The sequence below is a fragment of the Ranitomeya imitator genome, chromosome 9 (assembly GCF_032444005.1).
Source record: "Ranitomeya imitator isolate aRanImi1 chromosome 9, aRanImi1.pri, whole genome shotgun sequence".
Classification (NCBI taxonomy): Eukaryota; Metazoa; Chordata; class Amphibia; order Anura; family Dendrobatidae; genus Ranitomeya; species Ranitomeya imitator.
The window spans coordinates 7,320,151-7,343,172 of NC_091290.1; the positions used below are offsets into that span (position 1 = coordinate 7,320,151).

Consider the following 23,022-nt stretch of genomic DNA (forward strand, 5'->3'; position numbering starts at 1 on the left):
AGAGCAGTTGCTGCAGAGAATGGAGCAGTGCAGGAACGAGGAGGAGAGGTCAATACTACTGTGTGTAGAACTATGGGGTGCATCATACTATCTGAAGGACAATGGTGTGCATTATACTGTATGGATGACTATAAAGTGCATTATACTGTATGGAGGACTATAGGGAGTGCATTATACTGCATGGAGGACTAGGGGGTGCATTATACTGTATGGAGAACTATGGGGTCCATTATACTGTATGCAGGACTATGGGGAGTGCATTATACTATATAGAAGACTGTGGAGAGTGCATTATACTGTATAAAGGACTATGTGGCACATTGTACTATATGGAGGACTATGGAGAGTGTATTATACTATATGGAAGACTATGGGGATGCATTATACTGTCTGTCTTGCTCTTTCACCAGCATAACTCGCCTGACACCTGCATACCGCACTTTAATGTTGTTTATTGTTATCCTAACCACAGAATAAAGTAACGCATCAACAAGGATCGGGTGAGTGCTCTAATGGATGCATTATACTGTATGGAGGACTATGTGGTACATTATACTATATGGAGGACTATGGAAAGTGTATTATACTATATGGAGGACTATGTGGTACATTATTCTATAAGGAGGAATATGAGGGTCCATTATTCTCTAAGGAGGACTATGGGGTGCATTACCCTATATGGAGGGCTATGGGGAGTACATTATACTATATGGAGGACTATGGAAAGTGTATTATACTATATGGAGGACTATGTGGTACATTATTCTATAAGGAGGAATATGAGGGTCCATTATTCTCTAAGGAGGACTATGGGGTGCATTACCCTATATGGAGGGCTATGGGGAGTACATTATACTATATGGAGGACTATGCGGAGAGCATTATACTATATGGAGGACTATGGAGTGCATTATACTATATAAAGGACTATGCAGAGTGCATTATACAATGGAGAACTATGGGGTGTATTATACTGTATGGAAGATTATGTAGTGCATTATACTATATGGTGGACTATGGGGCCCATTATACTATGTGGAGGGCTATGTTGGGGATATTAAAATATTTGGAGGGCTATGTGGGGCCCATTATACTATTTGGAGAGCTATGTGGGGACCATTATAATATTTTGAGGGCAATGTGAGGCCCATTATACTATTTGTGGTGCTATGTGGGGACCATTATACTATTTGGAGGGCTATGTGGGGGCCATTATAATATTTGGAGGGCTATGTGGAAGCTTTTATATGTTATGGAGGGCTATGTGGGGGCATTATACTGTATGCAAGAAATTATACAGTGTGTAGGTTTGTGTGGGGTCCATCATGCTGTGTGGGGTCCATTATACTGTGGGGAGCACAGTAGGATCATCATAGTGTGCATGTGGAGGGTACTGTGGAAGAATTCACTGTGGGGGTACAGTGTTTGGGGGCACTTTTGTTGACATCATACGTTATGAGTGCAATGAAAGGAGGATCTAGGGCTCCAGTAGGAGGAGAATTACTTTGTAAGTACTGCAAAGTTGTGAGCTATGCTCCTCTGTGACCTGTCGAATATTAATTATTATTGTTTTGGATGAAGGGACCTTATTAAAACTTCTGCTGTGGAGCCCCATGATTTCTATGTACGCCCCTGCCACGAGCCACCAATTCATGCAACTGTTTTTGCAAAAAAAAACCTGTAGGAAATGTCGCCATTTTTGCAAAAAAAAAACAGACGTGAACAGCCACATCTACTATATAATTGTCTAAGGGTCACTTCAGTCTTTCTGTCCTTCTGTCTTTCTGTCTGTCACGGATATTCATTGGTCGCGGCCTCTGTCTGTCATGGAAATCCAAGTCGCTGATTTGTCTCGCCAGCTGCCTGTTATGGCTGCTGCGACCAATCAGCGACGGTCACAGTCCGATTAGTCCCTCCGTACTCCCCGCTCCATACTCCCCGCAGTCACCGCTCACACAGGGTTAATGCCAGCGGTAACGGACCGCGTTATGCCGCGGGTAACTCACTCCATTACCGCCGCTATTAACCCTGTGACCAAATTTTTACTATTGATGCTGCCTATGCAGCATCAATAGTAAAAACATCTAATGTTAAAAATAATAAAAAAACAAAAACCTGCTATTCTCAACTTCTGTAGTAGGACGATGTCCTCGCGCCTGCCGCCAGCTTCCGTTCCCAGAGATGCATTGCGAAATTACCCAGAAGACTTGGCGGTCTCGCGAGACCGCTAAGTGACCTGGGTAATTTCACAATGCATCCTGGGAACGGAAGATGGCGGCAGCCGCGCGTATCGCCAGAGGTTCACTGGATCTATGGTGGATCCCGCCAGGTGAGTATATGACTATTTTTTATTTTATTTTTTTTAGCAGGGATATGGTGCCAACACTGCTAAATACTACGTGGGCTGTGTTAGATACCGCGTGGCTGCTATATACTACCTGACCAGTGTTAGATACTATGTGGGCTGTGTTCTATACTGCGTGGGCTGTGCTATATATTACGTGGCCAGTGTTATATACTGCATGGGCTGCGATATATACTACATGGCTGCTATATACTATGTGGGCTGTGTTATATACTACATGGCTGTGTTCTATACTGCGTGCTATATACTACGTGGCCAGTGTTAGATACTATGTGGGCTGTGTTCTATACTGCGTGGGCTGCGTTATATACTATATGGCTGCTATATACTACGTGGGCTGTGCTATATACTACGTGGGCTGTGTTCTATACTGCATGTTATATACTACGTGGCCACTGTCATCCTGCACCAGGCACCGTGCCCTTTATCCTTAGTTCTGCAGAACTCTGGGGGCCCAGATCGTGTTTTCCTTCACGTTCTCCCCAGGTCTCGTATATACAGATAGGGCCAGAAATATTTGGACAGTGACACAAGTTTTGTTATTTTAGCTGTTTACAAAAATATGTTCAGAAATACAATTATATATATAATATGGGCTGAAAGTGCACACTCCCAGCTGCAATATGATAAGTTTCCACATCCAAATCGGAGAAAGGGTTTAGGAATCATAGCTCTGTAATGCATAGCGTCCTCTTTTTCAAGGGACCAAAAGTAATTGGACAATGGACTCTAAGGGCTGCAATTAACTCTGAAGGCGTCTCCCTCGTTAACCTGTAATTAATGAAGTAGTTAAAAGGTCAGGGGTGGATTCCAGGTGTGTGGTTTTGCATTTGGAAGCTGTTGCTGTGAGCAGACAACATGCGGTCAAAGGAACTCTCAATTGAGGTGAAGCAGAACATCCTGAGGCTGAAAAAAAAGAAAAAATCCATCAGAGAGATAGCAGACATGCTTGGAGTAGCAAAATCAACAGTTGGGTACATTTTGAGAAAAAAGGAATTGACTGGTGAGCTTGGGAACTCAAAAAGGCCTGGGCGTCCACGGATGACAACAGTGGTGGATGATCGCCGCATACTTAATTTGGTGAAGAAGAACCCGTTCACAACATCAACTGAAGTCCAGAACACTCTCAGTGAAGTAGGTGTATCTGTCTCTAAGTCAACAGTAAAGAGAAGACTCCATGACAGTAAATACAAAGGGTTCACATCTAGATGCAAACCATTCATCAATACCAAAAATAGACAGAAAAACACCTCAAGAAGCCAGCTCAGTTCTGGAAAAGTATTCTATGGACAGATGAGACAAAGATCAACCTGTACCAGAATGATGGGGAGAAGAAAGGGAACGGCACATGATCCAAGGCACACCACATCCTCTGTAACACATGGTGGAGGCAACGTGATGGCATGGGCATGCATGGCTTTCAATGGCACTGGGTCACTTGTGTTTATTGATGACATAAGAGCAGACAAGAGTAGCCGGATGAATTCTGAAGTGTACCGGGATATACTTTCAGCCCAAATTCAGCCAAATGCTGCAAAGTTGATTGGACGGCGCTTCATAGTACAGATGGACAATGACCCCAAGCATACAGCCAAAGCTACCCAGGAGTTCATGAGTGCCAAAAAGTGGAACATTCTGCAATGGCCAAGTCAATCTCCAGATCTAAACCCAATTGAGCATGCATTTCACTTGCTCAAATCCAGACTTAAGACGGAAAGACCCACAAACAAGCAAGACCTGAAGGCTGCGGCTGTAAAGGCCTGGCAAAGCATTAAGAAGGAGGAAACCCAGCGTTTGGTGATGTCCATGGGTTCCAGACTTAAGGCAGTGATTGCCTCCAAAGGATTTGCAACAAAATATTGAAAATAAAAATATTTTGTTTGGGTTATGTTTATTTGTCCAATTACTTTTGACCTCCTAAAATGTGGAGTGTTTGTAAAGAAATGTGTACAATTCCTACATTTTCTATCAGATATTTTTGTTCAACCCTTCAAATTAAACGTTACAATCTGCACTTGAATTCTGTTGTAGAGGTTTCATTTCAAATCCAATGTGGTGGCATGCAGAGCCCAACTCGCGAAAATTGTGTCACTGTCCAAATATTTCTGGCCCTAACTGTAGATATTCCACATCATTCATCTTAGTGAAAGGTGCAGATAACGTCTCGCGCTCCTTCCCCTTTCCTGACACTTTTCACCATTGTTCCTTGTACGCAGCAAAAACCAGACATAAATATAAGTGACGATATCTGCAGAAGTGACAGGAGGGAATCGATCCTTTTTTTTTTCTCATGTATTTTTGTGTCGATTGTGTTCTGTGTGTATTTTTTTCAGGACTTAAGGCGACTTTCACACATCAGGTTTTCAGTGTCAGGCTAAATCCGGCGAATGTTGGAAAAACTGGATCCGGCGCAGATTGTGAAAAACTGATGTGACGGATTCGTTTTTTTTTACGGATCCGGCTAGCCCATCTAGATTATTGGATAAAAATAAATTTTTTGGAGCATGCTCAGTTTAAAAAACCGGATCAGGCCGCTGGATCCGCCTTTTTCCGGATCCGGCACCTTCCGGCTCCCATAGGCTTCCATTCTAGCAAACAGCCGGAAGCGCCGGATCCGGCGGTTCCGGCTTTTTCGGCGGAGACCAAAAATGTTGCTATGGACGTTTTTTCAAGAAACCGGAAGCAGCAGATTTGCCGCATCCGGCGAAAACCGGACGAAACACAATGTCATCCGGTGCAATCTGGCACTAATACAAGTCTATGGGAAAAAAACTGGATCCGGTGACAACATTCGCCTGATCCGTTTTTTTGAAAATTAGCCGGATTTAGCCTGACACTGAAAACCAGATGTGTGAAAGTAGCCTAAGACCCCATAAACTATGGATAAGTCGGCCTGACCTGATATTGGTGGGATCGGCAAACCATCCACAGTATATGGGGGGCTCCCAACACTTCCCCCAACAGATGATGTTCCGGGAGAAAAGGAGGCGCCATTAGAATTTCAATTGCAAATCCTTGTGTGCTCCGTGGAGATGAGCAGTGGCGGAGTCTAGAGGACACAGGAGTCTGGAGGAGGAAAACAGTTGTCTGGAGGAGAAAAATTGTAGTCTGGAGGGAGGGGGACAGGTCTGGTGGAGGACAGAGGAGTATGGAAGAGGAGGACAGAGGAGTCAAGAGTAGGAAAAGGACAGGAGTCTGGAGGGTGGATAAGTGGGACTGGAGGAGGGGTACAGAGGTGCCTGGAAGATTTGGAGACAGAAGTCTGGAGGAGGAAAACAGTAGTCTGGAGGAGGAATACAGTAGTCTGGAGGGAGGTGGACAGGTCTGGAGGAGGACAGAGGAGTATGGAAGAGGAGGACAGAGGAGTCAAGATTAGGAAAAGGACAGAGGAGTCTGGAGGAGGGGTAAAAGGTGTCTGGAAGAAGGGGAGAGAGGAGATTGGAATAGGAGGAGAGAGAAGTCTGGAGAAGGAAAACAGTAGTCTGGAGGGAGGGGGACAGGTCTGGAGGAGGAAAGAGGAGTATGGAAGAGGAGGACAGAAGAGTTTGGAGGAGGAAAAGGACAGGAGTCTGGATGAGGAAGATAACAGAGGAGTCTGGAGGGAGGACAGAGGATACCACTTATTTTATTAGTCCGATGAAGCGACCTGAACTTACAATCATCTGATTGCTTTTGTATTATATACTCCAGTATACAGCAATCATTACTATTTCTTGTGAAGTACCAAGATGGCGACTATGGGGGCCTGGAGTGGGCCCCGTCTGCTATGGTGGTCTACTGGAATCCCGCAGTCTCGTTGTAGGTGGGGGGAACGGCGTTAGGCCAATTCCAACCACTTTAATGCCACTGACAGAGAATGACAGCACCATCTAAAGGGTTAAACAGCAGCAATCAGAGCTGGGCTCGGGTTGCTGCTATAAGAGGAAGGTGCTAACAAAGAGGTCTCATCTCTCTCCATTAAAGGGGGGGGATGGGTCGAGTAAAAAGTGTAAAATCAACTCTATACATCATTTTTATATTTATAGATGCAAAAAATTAGGAATAAAAGTTTTACATTTCTCTGATTTTACTTTTGCTCCAAATTCTTCATGCCTTGTGCGCCATCTTTACTGCAGCTGTGTATTATTTGTGACATTTTTGCACATGGTCCCCCCTACGCTGGCGGAGCACAAGCTCTGTCAATTGTTTTTTTTGCGCAGCTGAAGTCTAATGTGGGACATTGTATTACTTAATGAAAGGATTGTGCCACAATTTATTCTTGATAAGTGCAAAAGAACAATTAAAACTCGAATTGTTTCAAATTAATTAAACATCGTGAGTCATTTTTATAAATTTCGTGCAATGTCCACAAGCGAAAAGACAGAAAAATGAGTTAAAACTATACGCAATTGATGAATTGAGGCTTTAAAGTAAAACGTCAGCAGGAAGATATTGCGTATAGTCCTCTGTAAAGCTACGTTCACATTTGCGTTGTTGGGCGCAGCGTCGGCGACGCAACCAACAACGCATGTACACAACGCAGCATTTTGCAACGCATGCGTTGTCATAAGATAGTAAAGATCAGGAATTTCGGCGCAGGGAAAATGCTACAAGTAGCGTCCTCTGCGCCCTGTCTTGTGCGTCAATATGACGCATGCGTCGTAAAACGCATTACAATGCATACAGGCGCATGTCCATGTGCCCCCCATGTTAAAGATAGGGGAGCATGACGCATGCGTCGGTATCCGTCGACGACGCTGCGCCCAACAACGCAAATGTGAACGTAGCCTAACCGACCAACCTATTAACAATGAACATTCAAACAAGACCGACCTGGATGATTGCTCGCAAGGTGATACGACCCCTCGTAGGGCATTTCATGATAGTACAAAAGGTCACCCAATTAGGACCTCCACCTAGGGGAGCTGTGGGAGCCATGTAGTGCTGTCCAGTGGGTCTCACTGTTTACCAGTAGGACATATTTAGACGGAGGCTTTTTTCAATGCCATCTTTATTTTACGGTGGTTCCTCCTCTTCTATGATGTCAATGTGTTCTTGAGAGGATTAAGAAAATATGGTCACCCATGTCACCAGCTATGGCCGTCGTTATGTTGGGAGTTGTAGTGTCCTGAGATGATATGTTATGGCATCAACGCAGTCAATCATGGAGGCGTTCACCGCTGTTCGAGGTGTTGTATCTGTAGGAAGTAATGTGTTCCCTGGTCACAGAGTTATAGAAAAGGTCACAAGTCGGCTAGATTCAACATGGAATCGTGGTATACTGACCCCTTCTCAGACCATGCCTTCTTCCACATCGCCTGCACAGTGTGTGCGACCTCTTCTTCCGCTTGTGTCTCCTTCTCTTGTGGTATTTTCGATAAGACATGGTTTGCCATGACATGATGCCTTCTGGTGAAGTTCTCAGGTTGGTAACTTATGGGCCATAAAGTTCATAGACCGAGCTTATGTCATAGAGCAAGACGATTGTGACTTCATCAGTCATTGTCTAGTCACCATGTATCAGACCGCAGTAAGGTGGCAAGTGCTGACCCTATGTAGTGAGGAGGAACGGGCTACAGTGATCCATCTCTACTTTCCACCAAGTTTATTCACCAATCTGGTGTTTTAGACAAAGGGTAATGTTTTCTTGCTGCAGTGCATCTTCTCACGGTGCAGACCATCTTCTTAGAAAATGTTCTTAGAGTGTAGAATATCTTCTCAAGGTGCAAACCATCATGTAAGGGTTCAAACTATTTTTTCAAGGTGCAGACAATCTTCTCAGGGTGCAGACTATGTTCTCAACGTTCAGACTAGTTTTTCAAGGTACAGACCATCTTCTCAAGGTACAGACCATCTTCTCAAGGTACAGACCATCTTCTCAAGGTGCAGACCATCTTCTCAAGGTACAGACCATCTTCTCAAGGTGCAGACCATCTTCTCAAGGTACAGACCATCTTCTCAAGGTACAGACCATCTTCTCAAGGTGCAGACCATCTTCTCAAGGTACAGACCATCTTCTCAAGGTGCAGACAATCTTCTCAAGGTACAGACCATCTTCTCAAGGTGCAGACAATCTTCTCAAGGTACAGACCATCTTCTCAAGGTGCAGACAATCTTCTCAAGGTGCAGACCATCTTCTCAAGGTACAGACCATCTTCTCAAGGTGCAGACAATCTTCTCAAGGTGCAGACCATCTTCTCAAGGTACAGACCATCTTCTCAAGGTGCAGACAATCTTCTCAAGATACAGACCATCTTCTCAAGGTGCAGACAATCTTCTCAAGGTGCAGACCATCTTCTCAAGGTACAGACTATCTTCTCAAGGTGCAGACAATCTTCTCAAGGTACAGACCATCTTCTCAAGGTGCAGACCATCTTCTCAAGGTACAGACCATCTTCTCAAGGTGCAGACCATCTTCTCAAGGTACATACCATCTTCTCAAGGTACATACCATCTTCTCAAGGTGCAGACCATCTTCTCAAGGTGCAGACAATCTTCTCAGGGTGCAGACCATGTTCTCAACGTTCAGACAAGTTTTTCAAGGTACAGACCATCTTCTCAAGGTGCAGACCATCTTTTCAAGATACAGACATCTTGTCAGGGTACATACTATCTTCTCAAAGTGAGAACGCTGAAGACCATTTTGTAAGTGTGCAAACCATGTCCTAATGGTGCCCATCATCTAACGTTGTGGGCCTTCTTTGTAGACTGCAGGCCATCTTTGCAGAGTACATTAGTTTTTATAAGTAAGTACTGTATATGTACTGTACTGTATCTGTGCCGCTGAGTGGACACGTTCCCCCACATGGGGATGACCTTAGGTCTTATGCATGTGGCCAGCGTTCCAAGACCTAGCAAGTGACTGCCCTGTTTTGCGAAATGCCCAAACACCTTGGACTGCCCTGCGAGGGAACCATGCCAGACCCTTTACCGAGAGTTATTGTTCAGTTCTTGCTACTGTACCTGATCTGTTAAAGTGGAATGTCTCATAGGACGTGTGCGGAACCGTAAAGCTTTTCTGCTGAGAATATACATCATGGTCATAAGCTTGTATTGCTGCCATTATTAGCTTTGCTCTATCCCAAACAACCTCATATATGTCCATGCTTTTCATGGTTGCAAAAGGAATCTACGCCTAAATGGCGGGTTCCTCCGATGAATGGAGCCGTCTTTTTGTATTCTTGAGACGTGGCCTGTGAATGTGGTGATTTTCCAATGATATGTAGGTAACTGGCTGAGAATACTTTATATAACTGCAATAACAAATCGTTTAATAACTTCCCCTTTCTGGTCTCTGATGTGAGGTATATATGGGGCACATAAATAATCTTCCAGATAATGGACAGGTGAAGATAGGGCTGTTATCTCATGGTGGGGATTTCCTGCCGCAGATCGTTCACCCTTTCATTACGATTCACGTATATAAAGTTTGCACGTATTCCATTTGTTACTGACGGTATGAGCAGCCATGGCCAGGCTTCAGGTCTTCATCCTGTGCGCTGCAGTCTTCACGGCCGGGTCCGGGTCCCACATGCAGGGTGGAACCATATCTTTCAAGGCAACTGAGAAAACACAGACTGGATGGCTGGTAGGACAAGTTATTTATAGCAAATGCTGCATTTAGACATGAAATTACTGAAAAATTAAGCTAATTCTGCAAAAAAAAATATTTCGCAATGTTATAATTTGAGTATTTACCGGTAATTAAAATGTAATATAAAAAATGTTTTAGTTTCCCTACACACCAGGAAAAAGTTCACCAAGACCACAGTTTTAGGTGAGATTGGCTGTACATCTAAAGTTTATGGGTCCTACAGATTCTCAGGCCAACAGAAAATGTCAGATGATAGAAGGATCTGGCATTGACCATTACAATGCTATGACAAAGGTCTGGAGGGAGGGATACGTCTGGAAGGAGAGTCTATAAAGACAGAAGAGTCTTGATGGGAACAAAGGGATCTGGGATAGGACAGAGGGTTCTAGATGAGACAGAGGAGTCTGGAGTTGGCAGAAGGGTCTGGAAGGGAAATAGAGGGCAGAGAAGTCTAGAGTGGACAGAAGAGGCTGGAGGATACCAAGGTCTAGGAGAGGGCAGAGATGTCTGGGTATGTTTGCAGGGGACATAAGGGCCTGGAATAGAAAGAGGAATTGGAGGGGATAGAAGTCAGTAGAAGTATAAAGATGACAGAGGACTGTGTAGGTTTGGAGGTAAGAGAGGAGGCTGCAGTTGGCAGAATGGTCTGGAAGAAGACACATAGATCTGAAAGGGACAGAGAGGGCAGAGAAGTCTGTATGGGACTGAAGAGTCTGGATGAAACAAAGTTCTGGATAAGGACAGAGATGTCCAGATAGAGAGGACTAGGGAGTTTTGAAGGGGAGATGTGTCTGAGGGAGGACAGAGTGTTCTACAGGAGTCTGGAGTTGGCAGAAGGGTTTGGAAGAAGACAAATATCTGAAGGAGACAAAGAGGGCAGAGCGGTCTAGAGTGGACAGAAGAGTCTGTAGGAAACAAAAGTCTAAGAGAGGACAGAGATGTCTGAGTATGTTGGTAGGGGACAGAAGGGCCTGGAGTAGAAAGAGGAGTTGGAGAAGATAGAGGTAAGGAGAAGTATGAAAATGAGAGGCTTGTGCAGGTTTGGAGGTAACAGAGATGGCTGGAGGAGGCTGGAGTTGGCAGAAGGGCCTGGAAGTAGACAGATCTGGAAGATACAGAGACGGCAGAGAAGTCTGGATGGGATAGAAGAGTCTGGATGAAACAATCTATAAAAGGACAGAGATGTCCAGATAGAGAGGACTAGGGAGGTTTAAAGGGGAGATGGGTCTGGAGGAGGACAGAAAGTTCTTCAGGAGTCTGGAGTTGGCAGACATTTCTGGAAGAAGACAAAGATCTGAAGGAAACATAAAGGGCAGAACAGTCTACAGTGGACAGAAGGGTTTGTAGGAAACATAGGTCTATGAGAGGACAGAGCTGTCTGGGTATGTTTGTAGCTGACAGAAGGGCCTGGAGTAGAAAGAGGAGTTGGAGGGGATAGAGGTCAGAAGAAGTATAAAGATGAGAGGTCTGTGTAGGTTTGGAGGTAACAGAGGAGGTTGCAGTTGACAGAGGGGTCTGAGAGAAGATAGAAAGATTTGTAAGGAACAGAGGGCAGAGGCGTCTGGAGAGGTCAGAAGAAGAGTCTGGATGAAACATAGTTCTGGAAAAGAACAGAGATGCTCAAGTTGTTAGATTGGATTAGGGAGGTTTGAATGGGAGATGGGTCTGGAGGAGGACAGAGGGTTCTACAGGAGTCTGGAGTTGGCAGAAGGGTCTGGAAGAAGACAAAGATCTGAAGTCAGAGAGGACAGAGAAGTCTGGAAGAAAAGGTCTATGAGAGGACAGAGATGTCTTGTATGTTTGTAGTGGACAGAAGGGTCTGGAGTAGAAAGAAGAGTTGGAGGGGATAAAGGTCAGTAGAAGTATATAGATGAGAGGTCTGTGTAGGCTTGGAGGTAACAGATGTCTGGAGGAGGCTGAAATTGGCAGAAGGGTCTGGAAGAAGACAGAAAGATCTGGAAGGGACAGAGGGCAGAGAAGTCTGGAGGGGACAGAAGAGTCTGTAAGAAACAAAGGTTTAGGAGAGGACAGAGATGTCTGGGTATGTTTGTAGGGGACAGAAGGGTCTGGAGTACAAAAAGGAGTTGGAGGGGATAGAGGTCACTTGCACTCGCATTTTCGAAGATTGGAATGGAAATAACGTGAAGTTGCTGCTCTTCCCCCAATATGTTTGCCGGCTCGTTCAGGAACATGGAACTCCGCAACTGAAAACACCTGTCAGAAATCGGAGAACACTTCCTGTATTACATGAAATGCAATCGATCACACATATGTCAAGGAATGTAGCCAATTTTTTTTTGGTTCGGATTGCTTCATCCTAATGGGAATTACAACGGAATATTTGGGATCTCTTTCGAGTTAATCTCCCCATAGCATCTATTGGGCATTTATGGCTTATCCTTTTATAGGAGCTGTTTGCTTTGCTTGGTCTATTCTTTTTAGAAGAGACCCTAAAAATAAAGTGACCACAGAGTATCCCACAGCTGGGACCTAGGATGACCCCCAATTCTCAATGCAAAGTTTGTTCTTGGGGGATCCTGTGCCCCAGCACACAAGGCACAATTTGGTGGGCAGATATTGGTGGATAATCGAGAGCTCTCCAGGCCAGGGATGGCGGCTCTATACACCAGCGGACCCATGTACTTTTACTAGATCCGTGTTACAGCTCTTCTTTTGATTAGGTTGATGTCATTGTTGCGGTGTGACGCATATCTGACGTCGCAGCAGGCGGGATAATCACAATAAGAGCTGGAGATGGCGGCAGGTATGAGGCCGTTCTACCGCTCCTGCGCTGAGGCCGGAGACCACTGCAGGCACCGATGGGAAACAACGTGCAAACTAACTCTAATCACAAATTATTAGGAAGCTATTGACATTTTTGTTCTTGCTGATTATCTTTCAGGTTGACTTTACATATAAATCATCTTTCATTGATAATTACGGACAGTATTTTTACTGGAATTGCTTTGCTGGTGACTGCGGTTATGAGATTCATCGTTGGCTGGAACCTGTGGAGAACAGGACCGTGTCCCCGAGCCGTTGGTTCCAGTATGAAGGATATATAAGGAGACGTGTGGACAATGATAAACACTTCCAACTCTGGTAAGATCCTTGGTCGGGAGCTGGGGTAGATTTCTTATCTGGCGGCCATTTGATCCCAATGCCATGTACACTCACTGACTGCAATGGTGACGATATGATGGCTGAATCATAGTTCTTTTCTGTTGGAAACTCGATAGGCAGGATTACATTATTTTCAGCAACAGTCATAATAAATTGATGTTTTCTGTCTCTCTACAAAGTGATTGTAAAATGACAGAATCACTGTGCTGCCGGAGACTAGATAGGCAGGACTATACCACTGACTATAGCAGTCAGAACAAGTAGCTATTCCCTGCATCCCTAATGAGTAATGTAAGAACTGGATCCCACCTCTGCTGTGCTGCTGGGGGCTAGATAGGCAGGACAATACCACTGACTATAGCAGTCCGAAAAAGCAGCTATTCCCTGCATCCCTAATGAGTAATGTAAGGACTGGACCTCAGCTCTGCTGTGCTGCTGGGGGCTAGATAGGCAGGACTATACCACTGACTATAGCAGTCAGAACAAGCAGCTATTCCCAGCATCCCTAATGAGTAATGTAAGGACTGGACCCCAGCTCTGCTGTGCTGTGGGGGGCTAGATAGGCAGGACTATACCACTGACTATAGCAGTCAGAACAAGCAGCTATTCCCAGCATCCCTAATGAGTAATGTAAGGACTGGACCCCAGCTCTGCTGTGCTGCGGGGGGCTAGATAGGCAGGACTATACCACTGACTATAGCAGTCAGAACAAGCAGCTATTTCCAGCATCCCTAATGAGTAATGTAAGGACTGGACCCCAGCTCTGCTGTGCTGTGGGGGGCTAGATAGGCAGGACTATACCACTGACTATAGCAGTCAGAACAAGCAGCTATTCCCAGCATCCCTAATGAGTAATGTAAGGACTGGACCCCAGCTCTGCTGTGCTGTGGGGGGCTAGATAGGCAGGACTATACCACTGACTATAGCAGTCAGAACAAGCAGCTATTCCCTGCATCCCTAATGAGTAATGTAAGGACTGGATCCCAGCTCTGCTGTGCTGCTGGGGGCTAGATAGGCAGGACTATACCACTGACTATAGCAGTCAGAACAATCAGCTATTCCCAGCATCCCTAATGAGTAATGTAAGGACTGGACCCCAGCTCTGCTGTGCTGTGGGGGGCTAGATAGGCAGGACTATACCACTGACTATAGCAGTCAGAACAAGCAGCTATTCGCTGCATCCCTAATGAGTAATGTAAGGACTGGATCCCAGCTCTGCTGTGCTGCTGGGGGCTAGATAGGCAGGATTCCATCACTGAGAACACAGGTTGTTATGGCTACATACAAGTCTGGGGGGCAATAGGCCATTTCCCTATCTGGCTCCCGAGTTCTAGACGCAGGCTAGGAACTGCACTTTTCTTAAAGGCTCTGTCAGGCTGTATGATGCCCCACTAATAGATGATGCTCCCCTGTATTATTCTATTTCTTACACTGGATATATTCAATACGATCTTTTGTCTTTGTCTCCACAGGGAAAGCAGCTGCTGTTGGGTCTACAATATGTATAATACAAACGGGTGGCAGCTGACGGCCTCTGTGGATTTAGGAATCAGATCTGATACTCTGACGCCCAACTCCTCACCTGTGACCACCATCATACCCATCCTAAGGTACGGCCTTGTTCTACCGCCGCCATAACCAGAGTTATAACTCTTCTTTAATATGCATTCTATACTTTTTATTTATGTGCTATGTTGAATATATTTCACAACTTTGTTTTTATGTTTTTTTTTTGTTTGTTTTTTAGGATTCCTCGGAATTGTGCAACCACCATTAATTTATTAGGACACGACCCTGATGGAGACCCTGTGTCGTGCCGATATGGATATCACTATGGAGAGTGCAGTTCTTGTTCCTCGAGTTTTTACGTAGATAATGTAAGACAATACGTTGGGTGAACATGAAAAGTCTGAAGCTCGGCCACATAACAAACAACTGCCCCGGCCGGAGCTCGAATGAAATCCTAACTTTATGGGACCCTCAAAAAACGTATTACTAAGTAATCTGGAGTTTAAAGAAGATTTAGATTCAGGGTATTTTAGGTTTTGAGGAAAAGGGGTGTAACAAGTAACCATGTGGCACCACAGCAAGCCTTGTGATAGTGCCTCGCTCTATCGGGGGATAGTTGTCCTGTCACTGCCACCTAATCGTCCTATGGAGCCCAGTCATTGTCCTGTTGGAAGGTGAACCTATGTCCCAATCTCAAGTCTAGTTTGGTCACATCTGACCAGAGCAACTTCTTCCACAAGGTTGCTATGTCCCCTATACGGCATGTGAAAGAAGGGGCTCTGGTCAGATGAGACTAAAGGAGAACATTTTAGGCTAAATCCAAAACCCGACGTGTGATGGAAAACTAACTCTGCCCATCATCCTGAAAACACCATACCCACTGTCACACATGGTGGTGGCAGTGTCATGCTTTACTGCAGGAAGGGCAAGGTTAGCTTCTCAGAGCATTAGCGAATGCCCTAATACTCGTATCTATACACAGTTCTGTAAATTAAGCAACCAAAACACTATATACACACATGATTTTAACCATTACCCACATTAAGATATGAATAAATGTCCTGGGCAGGGGTCTGCAAGTGGTTGGAGGTTCAGGAGCTGACCTCTGGCCGCAGCTGTTAACCATTTAGATGCTGCAGTCAATTTCTGACAGTGGCATCAAATGGAGAGATTGCTGGTGAATATGCACATCGGCCCCTGCAACGTAATCATGGGACCCGCTGAAGTCCACAGTCACTGCCATCTCCGCCCTCCTGTGAAGCCCAGTGAATAATGATCTTTCATATATACTGCATTACTGTGGATTTACAGTATATAGTACAAGCAATCGTAGGTTCAAGACCCCTAGGAAGACTAAAACGGACTGGAAAAAAATAATACGTTTTTAAATATGTATAAAAATTTAAACCACGCCCCCTTTTTTAAGTAAAAAAAATAAAGGAAAAGAATAATCTTATTTAACATTACCACATTTGGAAAAGTCTGATCTATCAACATTTTGGTCACCTCACCTCCCTAAAAGAACACAGAACATGTACAAAAACATGGTATCAGCTCACCACACACAAAAAAGGTGATTAAAAAGGTTACTGTCTGATCTCTGGTATTACCTGTACATGATTTTTCCTCCAGAGTCGCTGCACCTTGTCTGTTCCATCATCGATGAGCTCAGGATCCTACGTGGTGGAATTAATTCTCGAAGACTTTCCGAAAAACATCATCTACCTCACCTACAAGGATGGAACGATGGTTTACAAATACCCCAACTTCAATCGTAAAAGACGAGAACTACCCAAGGATTCCCAGAAATATTACTGGTACTGGAGTAGCACCCCATATTATGGAGATTATTGGACAACAGAATCTGTCACAGACACATCTTCTGAAATCTGGGACATTACTACGGACATGAGCATTGCCCCAGAATATTCTACTACTGATCATTCCACTACCGAAGTCTTAATTCATGAAGAGTCCACTATGCAAACCCTGTCAGGGACTGTCTATGAGCCTGTGACTTCGGCTGTGTCCGGGACTGTGTATGAGACTGTGTCTGAGGCTGTGTATGAGACTGTGACTTCTGCTGTATCCGAGGCTGTGCATGAGACTGTGACCTCGGCTGTGTCCGGTACTGTGTATGAGACTGTGACCTCGACTGTGTCTGGTACTGTGTATGAGACTGTGACCTCGGCTGTGTCCGGTACTATGTATGAGACTGTGACCTCGGCTGTGTCCAGTACTGTGTATGAGACTGTGTCCGAGGCTGTGTATGAGACTGTGACCTCGGCTGTAACTGAGACTATAACTGAGACTGTGACCTCGGCTGTGTCCAGTACTGTGTCTGAGGCTGTGTCTGAGGCTGTGCATGAGACTGTGTCTGAGGCTGTGTATGAGACTGTGACCCCGGCTGTAACTGAGACTATAACCGAGATTGTGACTGAGGCTATGGCCGAGACTTCTGCAGACATTGTGACTGACACTGTGACTTGGACCTCGAGTGCCATCGACTTTATGACTGAGTCTATGGCACCACCATACGTTACAACAGACACGTATTATCCATCTTACCAGCCGCCTTCTATGAATTCCCTGAGCAAGATTTCTCTGCAGTTTTTAGTGGAAGGTAAGAACAATGTCTCATATCTTACATGGCACAGGATCTAAATACATCACAGACGTCATATTTAAAGGAAAACAAAAAAAAATTGTAGAAAAAATCCAGCTCACCGCAGTAGAGGTTTGTGTTAGCAGCAAACGAGCAATATCAAAGATGGAAAGGTATCCAGCAACAGGCCCATCGGTGAATAACTATTCATGGCTGTACTCATGGCCATGAGTATTCCCGGTTACTTGCCTTTTTTCTAAACTATTGGTTTTATACCATAATTTTAACCATGTTATATATTAAAAAAAATTTGGTTTTAAATAATTATTCACTAATGGGTCTGCTTCTGGATACCTTACGTTCTCCCATATCCATCGGGGATGACATCCTGGTCGCTGGGGCTCCGACCACTTGTATCCGCACCAATCCTGAGAACAGTGGTCTGAGGAGCCCCATCTGAATGGGGCGGAGGCCAAACACGTGCACTAGGCTCCGTTCATTCTTGGTGGCGCCACCGCAGACAGTGGAGCGCCGCGCTCGGCTGGTCTTCAGCGCTCCAAGTAAGAATGAATGAGCGGAGGGCGCACGATCGCGCATGCTCCACTCAGACAGTGCTTTTCCAAGCCCCATTATCAGAATCAGTGGGGGGTTCCAGCGATCAGACCCCCAGTGATCAGGAACTTTTCCACTATCCAGCGGATTGGAGATAGCTTCAAACTTGGCAAAACCCTTTTAAGTCATGGTGATGCCACGATTTTACTCCGACCTAGAAGCAACCATATTGACAAGACCACCCCAATCTGAAAAATGGTCTTAACGAGGGGCGGTCTTCATGAGTCAGCATGGAGATACGATGGAACCGAAGACCAGGACTAGATGAAGCCACGGATGCACATTTTACTCATTTTGGAAAAAAAAAAATTATAATGAATATTTGGTAATTTTTGGACGGATCTGAAGGAAAATATCCATAATTTTGTAAACTTGCCGCCAGACTTTAGCCTTCACCACCTGCTTTCTCCCCAGTCACCGGCTCGGCTCCCTCCTGTACACTCGGGGATTACAGACCAAAATTTGTCTCCCCGACTCCACATCACGGGGAGAAGCTGCTGACGAATGCAGGGAGCGCAGTCCAGCTCCACCTGTCGGCACAAGCCGCGTACGAAAGGTAAGACGTGTGTCGGCGGGACGACCACTGCACCCACAACACAACACCATGAACCCCTTCCTGTGCGGCGGTCTTTCATTTTTGTGCTTTTGTTTTTTTCTGTCCCTTTTTTAAGTGGTGAAAATAAATGAGACATTTTTGAAAAAAAAAATTTTTTTCTTGTGTCGACATTTTCCAGGATCCGTAACCTTTTTATTTTTTAGTCGATGCAGCCGTGTGGGATCTTGTGGGGCGAGCGGACAAGTCTATTGACACCATTGTGGGGGCAGATATGGCATTTTGATCACTATTGTACTTTTTCATGGTGATCAAAAAACGCAATTTCAGTTTTTCTCTCACTTCTACGTTTACTGATCGGGTTAATTCAACTCTTCTTTGAACAGACCGGACTTTTATTTTTCCAGAAACAGCGCCACGCCTGTCTATGGGTTGTGTGTGGTATTGCAGCACATTCCTATAGAAGTGATGGGCTCCGCGCTCACGACCAGCAGCATCGCTTTGTTTGCTTTATTTTGTGTTCCTTTTTTTTTTTTGCAGTATCTCAAATTTCCTGGTCAGCGGTCCATCGGGATTAACCAAATCATTTACCGGCTCGTCCAGGTCTACTACACGGAGCATGGTGGCAGAATGGACTCCGTCAGAAAACGACGTGGGAGACCATATTCCATTCTGCTTTGTAGCAGAGACTTACGGCGGGTCAGTGACTTCTGTGACATTTCTGGCTTTGCAGGGTTTCTCGGGGCGCTCCGTGCAGCAGGTTGCCTGGGCGGCCTCCAGTAGACCATGTGTGATCACCGGGAGTCCTAATGGTGCTCCACCACGGACCTAATAGTGCAAACGTTTTACCTGCAAATATGTCTAATTCCGTTTATCAAGCATGGACCCTTCACACTGGTGTTAAAGATGTTGTCCAGGGGCAGGATGGTGACGTTCTCTCAAAACATCATCACCCCTGTCTACTCTCTGTGTCTGGTATTGCAGCTCAGCTTTATTAAAGTGTTGCAGAGCTGCAATACCACAGACCACCTGAAGTGCGGGCTGGCGCTGCTTTGGGCAATACGCAGCCATGTTTTTCCTATCCTACACAACCCCTTTAATGTAGCATGTGTAGACATACATTGTCCTGCATAATGTCTGATATTGCTGACATCTTTCCACCAGGTATCAGTCCGAGATGCGCTGCGTCATTGCCGTGGTGGGACCCAACCACTTAGGTACGCTCCGCTACAGACAATGGTATAACAACATAGACGGGGGAATAAACTCGGGGGTCCCAGCTTTTGGGTGCCATGGTCGGCACATGAGGACACACGCTCCACACCGAGGATTTAGGTTCAGACTCAACAAATTTATTGTCTCATATTTATCACGCAAATTTCACATCCAGTGGCGTAACTAGCGTCCACTGGGCCCCAGTGGAAATTTTGGACCTTGGCCCCCACCTCCATGTTGGTCATAGGTGTGTGTCCTTGTACCGTTCTAGATCCGATGATCTTTGGCACAAGACACGCGCTCATGTGTTGGTTTGGCGTCTTTATTTGAGGTTTCAACCTTTAATAACTGCCTTGTCCTCACATCTACGAGTGGTCGTCTCCTGAAGAAGAAGCGCTTGACACTTCGAAACGCGTTGAATAAAAACCACGACTTTAATAATATCCCGTGAATTGACGTTTTCATTAATCGGCAGCGCACGGAGAATCCACAAATGCTTCCAGAACCTAACTTTATAACGGGGGCCATTGTTTGGTCATACCCGCCATGTGCATGGTCTTCGGTATCAGGACGCACGGATGCATTATTTAATATTTCTGATCCTCCCGTCTAGATAACATGGAGCTGACCTGCCATGAAAACACCATGACCCTAATTGTGGGGAAGTCGTCCGATCACGAACTTTATGAGAACCAGTTCCGCCTGAATGATCCGCAGTGTTTGGTGAGCTCCAACAGCACGCACCTGATCGCCAGCGTCGCCTACAACTCCTGCGGGACGGAAACCGAGGTAATGACCGATGAATGTCCATACGAACGCTCTTATTATAGCGGGGCACCCTGCAAACATAGGAAGCCATGGCATCACATTACTGCACCAGAGCGTCCATGAAATCATTCCCCGAAGACCAGTCCATCCATTAAATCATTTCCCATGGACTAGTCCATCCATTAAATCACTCCCCGAGGACCACTCCATCCATTAAATCACTCCCCGAGGACCACTCCATCCATTAAATCATTCCCTGAGGACCAGTCCATCCATTAAATCATTCCCTGAGGACCAGTCCATCCATTCAATTATTCCCTGAGGACCAGTCTATCCATTAAATCATTCCCTGAGAACCTGTCAGTCCATTAAATCACTCCCAGAGGACCAGTCCATCCATTAAATCATTCCCTGAGGACCAGTACATCCATTAAATCATTCCCTGAGGAACAGTCCATCCATTAAATCATTCCCTGAGGACCAGTCCATCCATTAAATCATTCCGTGAGGACCAGTCCGTCCATTAAATCATTCTCCAAGGACTAGTCCATCCATTAAATCATTCCCTGAGGACAAGTCCATCTATTAAATCATTCCCTGAGGACCAGTCCATCCATTAAATCATTTCCCATGGACTAGTCCATCCATTCAATTATTCTCTTGAGGACCAGTCCATCCATTAAATCATTCCCCGAGGACCAGGCTGTCCATTAAATCATTCCCCATGGACTAGTCCATCCATTAAATCATTCCCTGAGGACCAGTCCATCCATTAAATCATTCCCTGAGGACCACTCCATCCATTAAATCATTACCTGAGGACCAGTCCATCCATTAAATCATTCCTGAGGACCAGTCCATCCATTAAATCATTCCCCGAGGACCAGTCCATCCATTAAATCATTCCCTGAAGACCAGTCCATCCATTCAATTATTCTCTGAGGACCAGTCCATCCATTAAATCATTCCCTGAGGACCAGTCCATCCATTAAATCATTCCCCAAGGACCAGTCCATGCATTAAATCATTCCCCAAGGACCAGTCCATCCATTAAATCATTCCCCGAGGACCAGTCCATCTATTAGATCATTCCTTGAGGACCAGTCCATCCATTAAATCATTCCCTGAAGACCAGTCCATCCATTCAATTATTCTCTGAGGACCAGTCCATCCATTAAATCATTCCCTGAGGACCAGTCCGTCCATTAAATCATTCCCCAAGGACCAGTCCATCCATTAAATCATTCCCCGAGGACCAGTCCATCCATTAAATCATTCCCCAAGGACCGGTACATCCATTAAATCATTCCCCGAGGACCAGTCCATCTATTAGATCATTCCTTGAGGACCAGTCCATCCATTAAATCATTCCCTGAAGACCAGTCCATCCATTCAATTATTCTCTGAGGACCAGTCCATCCATTAAATCATTCCCTGATGACCAGTCCGTCCATTAAATCATTCCCTGAGGACCAGTCCGTCCATTAAATCATTCCCTGAGGACCAGTCCATCCATTAAATCATTCCCTGAGGACCAGTCCGTCCATTAAATCATTCCCTGATGACCAGTCCGTCCATTAAATCATTCCCTGAGGACCAGTCCGTCCATTAAATCATTCCCTGAGGACCAGTCCATCCATTAAATCATTCCCCGAGGACCAGTCCATCCATTAAATCATTCCCCAAGGACCGGTACATCCATTAAATCATTCCCCGAGGACCAGTCCATCTATTAGATCATTCCTTGAGGACCAGTCCATCCATTAAATCATTCCCTGAAGACCAGTCCATCCATTCAATTATTCTCTGAGGACCAGTCCATCCATTAAATCATTCCCTGATGACCAGTCCGTCCATTAAATCATTCCCTGAGGACCAGTCCGTCCATTAAATCATTCCCTGAGGACCAGTCCATCCATTAAATCATTCCCTGAGGACCAGTCCACAAAAGAAACTAAATCTGGATGTAACTAGTGATAGTAATGGCCGCCTGGCTGTGGGGACCTGAGGGTCACACGTCCCGTAATCTGCGCCCGTGCTGCGCCCCTCGCACCTTCCCATCATTCCAGGAGATCATCGGCAGGTCTCACGGCTCGGACACTCGAGATAAATCTGCAGCAGTGACGCCACTTTCTTCCCCAGGAAGTGCTATTAATTTGCAGACTGCGGAGCCATGAAGGGATTGTCGCTTTATTTATTGGTCAGGGAGGAGAGAAAAATGTTAAAAAGCTGAATAGTCGCCTCCCGAAGCCGTCCTGCTCCCCCGTAGTCAGTGCCGTGTCCCCAACTGGTCTGTTGAGATGAACATATGGCGAGTGTGTGACCGCTGCAACCAATCAGCAGCTTCTGATTGTCTGCAGTGTTCAAGAGCCAGAAGAGATACTGTTTCTTCTGCTCAGAGGACCGTGCGCTGATTACACAGGAGCGGGGTCGGACCAGGAGGTGAGTGTCTTCTTTTCTTCCCTGCCAGGGTTTGCTCACAGGCAGGGCACATTTTCGGCAATGCCATACCTGCCAGCCAGCCGGAATTTGCAAGAACTATCCAAACGTTTCAGATACAGTTCTAGCAAATTCAGGCCAAAATGGGTGGGATTTAAGTAACCCCCCATCCAAATGTGAGAGGTACCAGGTGGCCCCCGAAAAAGGTGCGAGCTCCGGGAGGAGTTGTCGGATCTGCTGAAAGCCCCCGAGACCTCCCA

General features: G+C 45.5%; 1 protein-coding gene across 2 annotated transcripts in view; it reads left to right on the top strand.

Annotated features, from left to right (window-relative positions):
* LOC138649414 (uncharacterized) overlaps window positions 1-23,022 on the top strand; it is a 78,650-nt gene that overhangs the window by 52,640 nt on the left and 2,988 nt on the right. Inside the window, exons 1-9 of one of the 2 annotated variants that reach the window (XM_069739813.1) lie at window positions 9,680-9,932; window positions 12,841-13,040; window positions 14,534-14,671; window positions 14,809-14,938; window positions 16,203-17,193; window positions 18,202-18,343; window positions 18,881-19,039; window positions 19,505-19,557; window positions 20,169-20,344. In XM_069739813.1, the coding sequence (XP_069595914.1) occupies window positions 9,813-9,932; window positions 12,841-13,040; window positions 14,534-14,671; window positions 14,809-14,938; window positions 16,203-17,193; window positions 18,202-18,343; window positions 18,881-19,039; window positions 19,505-19,557; window positions 20,169-20,344 (2,109 nt within the window). In that variant the 5' untranslated portion in view covers window positions 9,680-9,812. Of the gene's footprint in view, window positions 1-9,679; window positions 9,933-12,840; window positions 13,041-14,533; window positions 14,672-14,808; window positions 14,939-16,202; window positions 17,194-18,201; window positions 18,344-18,880; window positions 19,040-19,504; window positions 19,558-20,168; window positions 20,345-23,022 lie in introns of those variants that run through there. The other variant, XM_069739814.1, reaches the window with a different exon arrangement.